Source organism: Hevea brasiliensis, chromosome 7 (genome assembly GCF_030052815.1).
Source record: "Hevea brasiliensis isolate MT/VB/25A 57/8 chromosome 7, ASM3005281v1, whole genome shotgun sequence".
Lineage (NCBI taxonomy): Eukaryota > Viridiplantae > Streptophyta > Magnoliopsida > Malpighiales > Euphorbiaceae > Hevea > Hevea brasiliensis.
In genome coordinates, this window is record NC_079499.1 from 96,591,282 (window position 1) to 96,603,766 (window position 12,485).

The 12,485-nt window shown below is 33.3% G+C and overlaps 2 protein-coding genes and 1 non-coding gene across 3 annotated transcripts; 2 read left to right on the forward strand and 1 right to left on the reverse strand.

The window, feature by feature from the left end:
* Window positions 1–2,576: 2,576 nt before the first annotated feature.
* LOC110666463 (heptahelical transmembrane protein 4) lies at window positions 2,577–7,751 on the forward strand. Its single transcript, XM_058150228.1, is given in 8 exon segments — window positions 2,577–2,644; window positions 2,779–3,524; window positions 3,526–3,536; window positions 4,948–5,254; window positions 6,987–7,044; window positions 7,047–7,188; window positions 7,190–7,242; window positions 7,245–7,751. Coding segments are annotated over 7 exon segments (1,188 nt in total). The 5' UTR covers window positions 2,577–2,644; window positions 2,779–3,287; the 3' UTR covers window positions 7,625–7,751.
* A 115-nt stretch (window positions 7,752–7,866) lies between these two features.
* Window positions 7,867–7,940, reverse strand: TRNAT-AGU (transfer RNA threonine (anticodon AGU)). The gene has a single exon. It is a non-coding gene; the product is annotated as a tRNA-Thr (tRNA).
* A 458-nt stretch (window positions 7,941–8,398) lies between these two features.
* Window positions 8,399–10,105, forward strand: LOC110666460 (putative glycosyltransferase 7). Its single transcript, XM_021826949.2, has one exon. It carries the CDS (start codon window positions 8,563–8,565, stop codon window positions 9,925–9,927), a length of 1,365 nt encoding a protein of 454 aa, XP_021682641.2. The 5' UTR covers window positions 8,399–8,562; the 3' UTR covers window positions 9,928–10,105.
* The last annotated feature ends 2,380 nt before the right edge of the window (window positions 10,106–12,485 follow it).

Below are 12,485 nucleotides of genomic sequence, written 5' to 3' on the forward strand. Positions count from 1 at the left end.
CTATTGCAAAAAGAATTATAATTTTCTAGTCATCCATGAATATTTTATAGATTTTATTCTAAATTTAGTATTAGGCAAAAATGAACAACTCGAAGTTTGGGTTTACCTACGTCAATTCTGATGCCTGGAACGCATATGGGGCCCTTGAAAATGGTGGTCTGGACTATAATTTTGAACCATTTTTGAAGTGGCTCTGACAGCTCGTCTGTCCCTGGGCACCGGTGAAATTTCCACTAAACGAATGTATATACACAAAATCCACAATACTAGGAGTTAGAATATAATTTTTATGAAATTAAATAAACTCATTTAAAGTTCAGAAAAATATTGCGAAGTCTATGGAACCCACCAGATATTCTGTGTCAGAAAATTTTGAAATTTATATTACCGCAAAACTCTCATCAAATGGAGCATGTCGGTACTCTCAGAATTGTCAGAGGGTTCCCGGTTTAGGAGAAATTTAGCCTAAACGTTGAAATGGGCTAAAACTTTTCTAACTTAAATCGAGCAAACAACTCAATGAAAATTCGTGTTCTTAGTGTCTTTGAAAAGCTCTCGGAGAGTAGAACAAAATGGACATAAGAGCCGGCCTGATTGGTGGCTGGATCGATTGAATTTTGGCCAGAAAGATGAAAAGTCGTGCGCTGCGCTTGAGGGAGTTTCAAGCCAGATTTTTTGATATTTGGGGTGGCGGCTGGCAACGGGGAGGAGGTTTGGTGGTGTGTCGGCGACTTGGGGAGGAGGGGCAGGCGCAGTGGGGAGGAGAGAGGAGAGAGAAAATGAAGAGAGAAAAGAGGTGGGCAGCAGCGCACGAGAGGAGAAGAGAAAAAGAGAAGATAGCTAGTTCGATTCAATCGGTTTGATTTGATTAGGCTGGTTCGGTTCAAGGTACCCGAAATTGAATTTTTCACTATATCTTGGGACCCAAAACGAGGCTCAAAAATTTCACAAAAATTTGTGGAGTCTAAATATATTTTTAAATTTATCATATAGTTTTTAAATTAATTTTTAAAAATAGATGAAATTTATTGTCTTAAAAAAATAAAACCCAATTTTAAAAATTCAGAAAATTTAAATTTAATTTTCATGATATTTAATAAAGTAAAATATTATAATTTATACATAAAATAATTATTTAAAAATTTGATGTGTTACAATAATTTACATAACCCACGTGGTTAATCAAGAAACAAGGCCAATATTATTGATGCAGATTCTTACTTTGAATAATTAACTTGTTGCATCATAACGATTAATAAAAATTCTTATAAAATAATGGGTAAATTAAAAGAAAAAACATATTGATTTCTTTGTTTTCAATTTAAATAATCGTTCTTCATATTTTATTTTATCAATAAAATAATAAATCCATCTAAATTTATTTAATTTATTATTAATTATAAATTAATGACTAAAATATCGTTAATCCGATTAATTTTTGTATTTAAAATAATATTTAAATAATTATATATTCTATATTTAAATATAGTATATACATATATTTTATTAAAATATAATTTTTTATTAATATGTCATATTTTAAAATTTTAAAAATAATTATACTAAAATATATGCAGTGTATTATAAACATATTCTATGTCCGTATTTATAATTTATAAAATTATCAAATACATTCATACGTAATAAGATATATTTAAAATTAAAAGGTTCAAATAATTTGATTACAATATAGTAAAATATTACCTATAGATATTATATTAATTAAATTAATAAATTATATAATATGACAATTTTTTAATTTATATACGAATATATTATATTAACTAAATCAATAAATTATACAATATAAAAAAATTATCACTTAAATCGAAAAATTTATATGATGAGTTTTTTTTTTAAACATTAATTTCTCTTTAAAATTTGTGCTATTGACATTTTAGAAAAAGATTAGCGTCATTGAACTATTCTCTTATAAATTTATATAAATAAAAATTATTATGTTGTATAATTTATTAATTTAATTAAGATAAAATATATTTTTAAGATTTATTTAAAATTGAAAACAAATGAATTGAGTAATAATTTTTAGTATATTTTAAAAGTTAGTATAATTTATTTAAAAATAATATACTAAAATTATTATAATTTATTTTATTTTTATTTTATTTATAGATTAATACTTTATTTTGATACGAGAAAAATGAGAGAAAAGAAAATAAGCGAGAAAAATAAATTGGGTTAAGTATTTTTTGTTTGAAAATAGAGAAAAAATAAAAATGAAAAAAAATAATTATTATTTTCTTTTTAATTAAAAAAATAATAAAAATATGAGGTTATACATTAAAAATATAATATTTTCTTTTTTTAATTTTTTTGAAAAATATATAAAATAAAATTATAAATTTACTTATTTTTTATTTTTTTTTATTTTTCACTCTTTTTATTCAAATAAAAATAAAATAATAATAAAAATAAAATATTCTTTATTTTTCACCTTTCATTTTCCTTCCAACGAAAAAATTTCCCAAACTGTAAAGTTTATCTTCTCGTAGCGTCTCTCTCTCTCTCTCTCTCTCTCTCTCTCTCTCTCTCTCTCTCACCACATCCACACACCTCCCCACCAAACATTAAAATGAAAAGCATGGTGCCTCATGCCTCACGTTGAGCTCTAAATTTCTCTCGCGTGCGTCCATCTTCTTTTTCTTGCAATCTACGTCAACTTCAAACAGTGAATTTCTTATCGTCTGACGGGGTAGATGTTTCCCCTCTTTCATTCTTTCCATTTCTTATGTTATTGAATCTTCTTTGTTTCACTAGGTGCCCTTTTGTCGCGTTTGACCTCAGCGCTGTTTAGACCCGCCTCAGAATTACGCATATGAATCTTTCTCTGAAGAGTCCCCATTTGGTTTTTCTCTCAATGGGCGTTTCTTCAATTTATGGAATTTTTTTTCTCTGTTTTTCTCTTCTAGGTGTCGCTTACCTTTCTTTTTCTTTCTTTCTTTTCGACCCATTATTATAAATCATGATATCAGAAGGTGTGGAAAACTGAGCGGCAAAGATTGATTGAAATTTGTTGGTTATCTAAAATTGTTAAAAAAAAAAATTATAAATTCTTAAGGAATTGAATATGTCAAACAAGTTTAAAACGGTAGTATCATGTCAAGCGCAGCACTCATTATTATTATTATTAGTTGAATTCTAGGATTCTTTGATGGTTCTACAATTTGGATTCTCATTTCTTTGCTTATTAATTTTTTGCTGCTATAGAGTTATATTCTATTTATTACTAATTGCTGTATTGCTTGTATTAATATTTTTTCTAGATAATGGATGGTGGAAAGCAGAGCAGTGAGGTGTCAATTGTTATATCTGAAACAATGGAGATGAGCTCGAGGGAAGGGAAAAGGAAGAGATTGTGGAAGAAAGTGAAGTACCAGCTAGTAGGGTATCATTCTTTGCCCAGTTATTTAAGGGACAATGAGTACATAGTGGGCCATTACTGATCTGAGTGGCCGTTGAAGCAGGTCCTGCTAAGCATCTTCAGTATTCACAATGAAACATTAAAATGTTTGGACGTAAGTTTTCTATTTTATGCAACACAATTTGATTTATAGTGGTAATAGGCACATTATATATGTCAATATGTGTGTAATTTAACAGTGTTTTTGTACAGTTCTATAACTTTTGTCTGATTTACATGTTGATGGTTGGATTACTATTATATACACGTAAATCATATTGGCCCAATTTCTATTTAGTCTAACATGAATAAGTGTTTTATCTATGACGCACAATTTGTTTTTGAATTATAAGTATATTTAATAAAATGTTCAGCATTAAGATGTATTAGATGAGAATCTTTAATTATTCGATTTGCTTTAAATTTGGCATGCTGTAATCTACATTACCAGGGTTGTAAATCCAACAGTCAATCATAGAACAAGTTAGGGACCATGTAAAAGCTATTTAATAGTAAATTTGACCATATGTGTGTTTGTGTGTTAGTGTGCGTGTATATATATATATATATATATATTAATGAAATCAAAATTGGTTTTCTATAGATCTTCATAATTTTCTTTTTTGGTATAAAAAAGGTAAATATGATAGTTAATTCAAGTGTTTTATTATACATAATATTTTGATAGTAGTAATTGTTGCCATAAATTATAAATATTTGGTAATGTATTATATTTGTGATAAGCTCGTAACTGGTAAATATTGGCTGGACTAATTTATTTTTAACTGTTTAGAATATCCTAAACAGCTATTAGCTTGTAAAAAAGCTCCAAACAGAACTTCTGAAATTAGTAGCTGTTGATTACATTTTATAACCAAATACTTATGTTCAATTATCAGGGTTTGAACAGCTAATTGTTACTTCCAAACATTGAATCAAGCAACCTGCCTTAGTTTTGGTGGATTTAATGGCCTAGTTGTTTGCTTGCCCCCATCCTTCTCTTAACCTCTTTTTGTGTGTGTATCTGTGATGCTGGCCATTTATGGATTTATTGGTTTTATGCTGTCTAGAGAAGGTTGCTTGCTGTATTTCTTGCTTTGAATTTTATTAACGCTATTGGGAAGATTTTAATAATAACACAAGGCTTGTAATCTGACAGAAAGTACAGTCTGTATATACATCAGATGAAAAAGAACATTATTATGTCACAAAAAGCCTTAACCGAACCAAGTTGCTGTGCAGTGTCCTCTAGGACCACATCGTCTGTGATACAATTCAACAGTGAAGGATTAGTTATCATGTAAGAATATGTTACAAAGCCCCTCAAAGTTGCTATTTCTTCGGAAAATAGCCTTCTATTGGGTATTGGCTATCAATTCCTTGCATACGTATAAGAGTTTACAATTAAATAATGCAGGTTTTTGATTTTTTTCTTTCTTTTTTTTTTGTGGTGATTCTTGTTTCAAAAGACAAACATTCTGCACTTTTATGGGCTATCTTTAATGATAAAGTATTGTTCATTGCAGACATGTAATTGGGTTCTTCCTTTTCCTTTCCCTGACCATATACACTGCCGTGAAGGTTCCAAAGGAGGTCGATCTTCACTCTCTACAACTTCCAGAAGTGTTGAAAGCTGATTTACACAAATTGTATGAATGTCTCCCTTCTTTACCCACCCTGCCTAATATTCACAGACTTAGGGAGGAAATAAGGACTATGTTGCCCTCAATGGATATGCTTCCGTCTGTTTCAGGATGGCACATTATGGAACTTCTATACAGTTGTTTGCCTGAACGATTCTCCAGTGGCAACCACACGGATATCTATGTTCTGGTAATGCTCTTTTTCTTTAATGCCTTTGAGTTGTTGGTAATTTGTATTTCACTACATGATTATGAATTCTTTTCCTTATTTGTTTTTCAAAAAGGTTATTTGTTGGTCTGTCATTTCACTCATTTTTTAACCATTCAAACTGTTTGGTGGTGGGATCTTATGCATGACTTCTGAACTTGTCTATGCCTTGGATATTTTGTCTCAACTTGTGCAGGGTTGATTTTTCTGATGCTATTGTGTATTTTATACTGATTTCGTAACTGTTTCTCTTGACCATTCTAAAATTGATATACATCATAGTGTATTTCTTTTTGGTGTCTGGTAGTGCCTTTTAAATTTGAGTATTTGGCCAAGGCAAATTGTTTTATACTCTCGTCTTTTTACCCTAAACTCATTATTCGTTAAAACTAATTAGTTTTCAAAACAGTTTGTGGGCTTTTTACGTGCTGGAACTGCTAGACTTCATATCCTGCATGCGTTTGTCTGTTCCTCTGCTGGGATGTTGAAGAGAACAAATAAAAATAAAGAAAATGACATGTTGGAAGGACATGTATTCAACTCATATTTACATGTTCAAGGAAGATGGACAGTTGGTAATCAAGTCGATTGCACCTAAATTTATTGGAATGCAGATATTGTGGGGATGCTAAGATGCATGACTTAATTAATGGTCAGAATTAGAGATCTTATATTGGGTTGTTTGGTCATGTATGTGATTTGATTGGTACTGGTTGAAAATAGATGGCAGATATGAGGCTTGAGAAAACCAGCATTTGAATATATAGGGATTCAAAATGAAAGAATTTAAAATTGATATGGTTGTTTTGGTATTTATAATAGATTTTCTCTAATTAGGTAGATTCCAAGGACAGAGGAAAACTTGTTTGAATATGAGTATGGGAGACCTTTAGAAATTTAATGGGGAAAAAACTTTCTAAATGAAAAGATTTAGTTTAAAATTTACTCCTTGCTACTTATATTTATGGCATCCAGTCTAACCACTTGTGGTGTCCCAGCCTCCCGGGAGAAAGAGTGGATGTTAATTAGAAGGGATAAAATAAGTTCTTGCTAGTTGGATGTAACTTTGTAATTTGAAACATTCTGAACAAATAATTGTATGCAAGTGATTTTTTTTTTGAAGCAAAACAAGTGAAATTGTATTAATAGCATGAACATAATGATGTTAAGTTTGTGTTTACATAGAAGCCTTTAGTTTTATTTATATGGTAATAATTAGCCTAAACTCTGGATAATTGTTGTGATCTTACCTCCACATGGGAAATGTCGGCAGTATCACATTGTGGGTACTTGTATTATTTAGCTAGAGGTTGTGTAACATAGATCCAAGTTCTGCACTTTCAGCAGGGATTTGATGCTGATTTGCATGTGATGGTTTTTATGTAATGTGGCTGCTGTTTGCTGGCGTTAATTTGCAATATCATATTATTCATGATTCATGTGTGTATGGTGCTGATGTGTCAGTAGAATGAATTTTCACCCTTCTTGAACACAATTTGGCAGAAAAATGCTTATAAAGAAACCATAACCACAAACTATCCCTACCTTTCTGGTGGGGTCTTTTAAGGAGCTAATGTCTTTACTTATGAGTAAGAGTGACGCCTTGGAGTTGGTGGGATGATGTCTATTTTCTGATTTTGTAGTTAACAATTCATTTATTTCTTTCATCTTTGAAGTTTTTGCAGCTAATGCTTTGTTCGCTTATTAAATACAGGGCAATATGAAGGAGGATGTGGCAAACGTGATAGCACCCCTGATGGTGAGGCCAATCACACATGGTGACCCCTTTTTGCTTTCCTCAGCGGGGCCATGCTTTGCTTGCTAGCTAGCAACACATGCCGCTACCTCTCCTGCCACTCTGAATGCATGTCGTACATTATGCTTAGGCTGGACTATACTAGAATTGCAGCTCGCATACTTTTACCCTCCTGTTTATTACTCCTTCATGTGCAACCCTTTCTTTTGCAACTTTAATTGTGATTCATAACCATTATGGGAATTGCCACAATTTTGGTTTCTCTCCTGCCAATGTTTCAAACACCAGAACTCCGAATCATTCGAGCAGCTCTCTTCCCTGGAATGGGCATGTCCGGAATAGCACCAATCCTGCACAAGCTTATCTTGTTCTGGCACCAGCCTGGGGCACTCCACACAACAGGATCTGAAGTTCTGATGGGAATTTTGTATAGAATTGGAGCATTGGTTTATGCTACAAGGATTCCAGAACGATGGATGCCTGGAAAATTTGACATTGCAGGGCACAGCCACCAACTTTCCCATATATTTGTAGTGGCTGGGGTTTACACTCGTTATCATGCGGGGCTAGTTTACCTCAAGCTGGAAGGATGCTAGAGAAAACATATCCTGAATCTTAAAATAACTTGGCAGATGAAAACCTAGGCAATCGCACTGTATAAATAATTAGGTCAAGTGAGTCATGATATATGATTGCAGTGGGAAATCAGAATGCTATTTCCTCCATTCTGTGTATAATTTATCCATCATGTATGGTTACACAGCCATATTCGATGCGACATGGTATGATTTCTGGAGCCTGTCCAACAAAGCGTGGACAAGTGCTGAAAAAGAAATCTTGCTTTCATTGAGAGTCGAACTCAAGACCTCCCGCTTACTAAACGGGTGCTCTAACCAACTGAGCTATGAAAGCATTTGGTATACAAATTTAAAAATTTTCTCTTAGCTTTAGTTTTGAACAAGCAGTGGGCCAAAGAACTGTCAGTCATCAGACAATCACATGAGATGGCCCAACTGTGTTCCGAGCCATCACAACATCTACAGTTGGCTTTTTCCCTGTGATTAAATTGGGTTTTCCTACCTCTCTGCCTTTACATTTATTTGAATTTAAAATTCCTGTTGGGCCCACTTAACCATTTATCTGAACTGAGGCCGAGTCCTGAGGAATACAAGGAAATTAACAGACAAAATTAACGCAAATGACGGAGATTATGAAGGGAGGAGTTATAAGTAAATCTAACACAGTGTCGGTAATCTCACACGTGTAATAGTCAACGTGTCAATCTCCAAAATCGACACTTAAAAACAAATCTACGTAGAGGCCAGGCCCCACTCTTCCGCAGTTCATGGCTTATCTCGTTTTAAACGACAACACTCTCTTCTGTTACTATTTAATAAAACACCAAATTCGTTTCGGTTGCCGCCTTTGGATTTACATTTAGTTTCTCTGCCTTTTCTAATTTCAGCAAACGACTCTCTCCATGGTTAATTTTTAACCAATTACGCATCTCTCTTACCTCTTTTGTTTCCTTCAAATGGTCGCTCCTGAGCTCTCCAAGCTCAACTCCTCTCCAATGGCGAAATCGCCTATTAGAAATAAAGCTTCTTCCTGTTTCAGTGATGTCTTTCTCTATCTTGGTGGTGCTTTGCTTGCTTTTTTGCTCATTTGGTCTCTTTGGTCTTATGCTGGTAATTTTGAGCCTAATGTCACTGATTTAAATATCAAGGTTGGTTCCAATTCACGAAGTTGCGTACAGGAAAACCCGGCGGTTAATCTCCGGTATGACCCGCCTGATAGAACATTCTACGATGATCCGGAGCTGAGATATTCCATCGACCAGCCTGTGAAAGACTGGGATGAGAAGAGAAAGGAGTGGCTGAAGCTTCACCCTTCGTTCGCCCCTGGCGCTCGCGATCGAGTGGTGATGCTGACTGGATCGCAGTCGGGGCCGTGTAAGAACCCAATCGGCGACCATTTTCTTTTAAGATTCTTCAAGAATAAAGTGGACTATTGCAGAATCCACGGTTACGATATCTTCTATAACAACGTGCTGCTCCACCCTAAAATGAACAGTTTCTGGGCGAAACTGCCGACGGTGAGGGCTGCGATGCTGGCTCATCCGGAGGCAGAGTGGATCTGGTGGGTGGACTCAGACGCGATGTTCACCGACATGGAATACAAACTCCCGTTACGCCGTTATGATTACAAGAACCACAACCTGGTGGTACACGGGTGGGCGAAGCTGATTTACGAGGCCAAGAGCTGGACTGCCTTAAACGCCGGGGTTTTCCTGATCAGGAACTGTCAATGGTCCATGGATTTCATAGACACGTGGGCCAAAATGGGTCCGATGAGCCCGGAGTTCCAGAAGTGGGGTCAGATTCAACGGTCGTTATTCAAAGACAAGCTCTTCCCGGCATCAGACGATCAGTCGGCTCTGATTTACCTGCTGTACAAAGATAAGAGATTAATGGACAAGATTTATCTAGAAGGGGAGTACTACTTCGAGGGGTATTGGTTAGAGATAGTCCCGACATACGATAACATCACCGAGATGTACACAGCAATCGAGAGGGGGGATGGGAAATTAAGGAGGAGACACGCTGAGAAAGTGAGCGAGCAATACGGTGCGTTTAGGGAGCCGCACTTGAAGGGCGCGGGTAACGGGAAAGGGAGCTGGAGAAGGCCGTTTATAACTCATTTCACAGGGTGCCAGCCATGCAGTGGGGATCACAACAAGATGTACGAAGGAGACAGTTGCTGGAAAGGGATGGTGAGAGCCTTGAATTTTGCAGATAACCAAGTGCTGAGGAAATATGGGTTTGTACACCCGGATTTGCTGGATTCCAAAACGGTGGTGGAGACGCCGTTTGATTACCCTGATGAGGGTCCATGGTAAAAATGTGAGAAAATTAGTAAAAGGCAAAATTTTCTGGATAAAGTGATTTTTCTAGTTTAAGAGGTATGCTTTGTGAATTTGTACATGGCATCCCATCATGAATTTCAAAACGTATATAATTTTTGGCTGAAAGATGAATAAAATTCACTGAGGGGAAGGCATGCCATTTAATGGTAAATTTTGCTCAACTATTGACATTGGAATATGCATATCATTTTACTGAACATATATTTGTTAGTTAATTTGGCTTTTGTAGTGTTTTACACTCTTCCAAACAGGTTAGCCAATGATTTCTTGATGATAATTAATGCACCCAATAATTACCATAATATAAAAATTGGATGAGCATCATGAATAAGATAAAAGGATTAATTTTTTTTTTAATCTAAAAATAAAATTTTGGTTTTACTATGATATGATCTTCCCCATGTCGTTTTGTGGATCTCGAGATGGCCATGGCCATGAATTGAGTTTGAGCTCCTCAAGAGGGTTTGGCAATGGCAGCTAATAAAATACTTTATTGAATAGAATATGAAGTCCGCATGGGTATCTCGAGGTCTCTTTATTTATTCCGTTAAAGATATGCTTTAGCTTTGCGACTTTTTTGTTTTTTCCTTTTCTTTTTACTTTATTTATGTAGAAAATAATTAATAAGTGGCCTTTTTTAGGGCTTGATATAGTGCATGATTGAAGGATAATGTTCCACATGTTAATGAATTTTTATGATGGAAACATGATGATGTTGGGTGGGTAAAGTTTATGAAGAATTTGAATGGCTAGCTCTTGACTTGTTTTGTTGAATAAATTTTGGTGCTTTTGTGACCCATGATAGCAACTAACATTTTAAGATATGAGTGCCATCATTGCTGTCCAAAAGAGTTGCTAAAATTCTGTTCTCATTGAGAAGCAATTGCTATTCAGTATTCACTATACCCTTTCAATTATTGAAAATTGTCACTGGAAAGGCATATTGTTAGCGAACCAACGAGTCCTAGAGGGTGTTTGGCTTAAAAATTAACGTATAAATATTGAGTATTTATAAGATAATTTAAATTGATAAATATTTAAAATTTTATATAATTACCTATTTGATTAAATATTTATAAATGCTTAATAAATAATTAATGTTTAATAAAAAGTAATTTATAAATATATTTATTATTAAAATGATAAAATTTATGATAAAATTTATGATAAAATTTTTAAAATTAAATAAAAATAATATAATAAAATATTTAATCAAATTAATTTATAAATATTAAAATAAAAAATTAATTTTTTCTAATTTATTTTTTTAACTTGTAAATTTAATTTATATGTTTAAAATTTATTATAAACAAATAAATTAGTATATTTTAAGAGTTTAAGAGCTAAATTAACTTATAACTTGAGAAAAACACGCTTTTTGTATAATGATATTAAAATTATTTGAAAATGGTAATATTTTTAATTTTAATTTAAATTAATTAGAAAAAAAATATTTGTTAACCAAGATAGATAATTTATGTATTTGACTTTTTCAAGGCTCTAACTGAAAGGAGTCGATGATGAGAGAAATAAACGTCAGTCTCTGTGGCCATTATCGTCAAAAGCCTTACATTAGATGTGCATTCATTTGAGAGGCTTCTCAAGGTCAAGTTGGTTTTCTCAAAATAAAACTATTTGATCAATCTTTCAATGCTTTAATTTTCTTGTGAGTTCTTTAAATTTAAATTTAAATTGAGTGGATCTAATATAAACTTGAATTTATATAAAAACAAGTTTAGTTACAATTAGATTAAATATTTATATCTAAAAATATATATATATATATATATATATATATACACACTCAACTCTACTCAATTTAACTAAGCCTTTATCCTAAAAATTTATTGAAGTCGGCTATATGAATTCTCATTCTCCACTCTAAACGATTTTGGATTAAATCCTCGAAAATATATGATGCTTCTAGGTCATATTATATTACTCTTCTCCAAGTCAGTTTAGGTCTACCTCTTCTTTTCTTTCTATCCTTTAATCCAATGTACTCTACTTGTTTAACGTATATCTATGCTTCACATGACCAAACCAACTCAATCTCCATTCTCTCAACTTATCCTTAATTGACACCACTTCTACCTTTTCTCTGATACTTTCATTACAGACTTTATCTAGTTTAGTACGGACACTCATCCAATTTAATATTCTCATCTCCGCAACTCTCATCTTAGACATATACGACTCTTTCATTGCCCAATACTCACTACCATATAACATAGCCGATCATATGACTGTACGGTAAAATTTTCCTTTCAACTTATTAGGAATCTTGCGATCACATAAAACTCCCGTGGCATGTCTCCACTTCAACCATCTGACTTTAATCCTATGACTAAGATTCTCTTCACATCCCCCATTACTTGAAGGATTGAGCCGAGATATTTAAAGTAATTACTTTAGAACAATACCACTCTATCCAAACTAACTCATTTTCTATTATCAGTTCGGCCTTCACTGAACTTGCAATTAGAAATATTGCGATCACATAAAACTCCCGTGGCATGTCTCCACTTCAA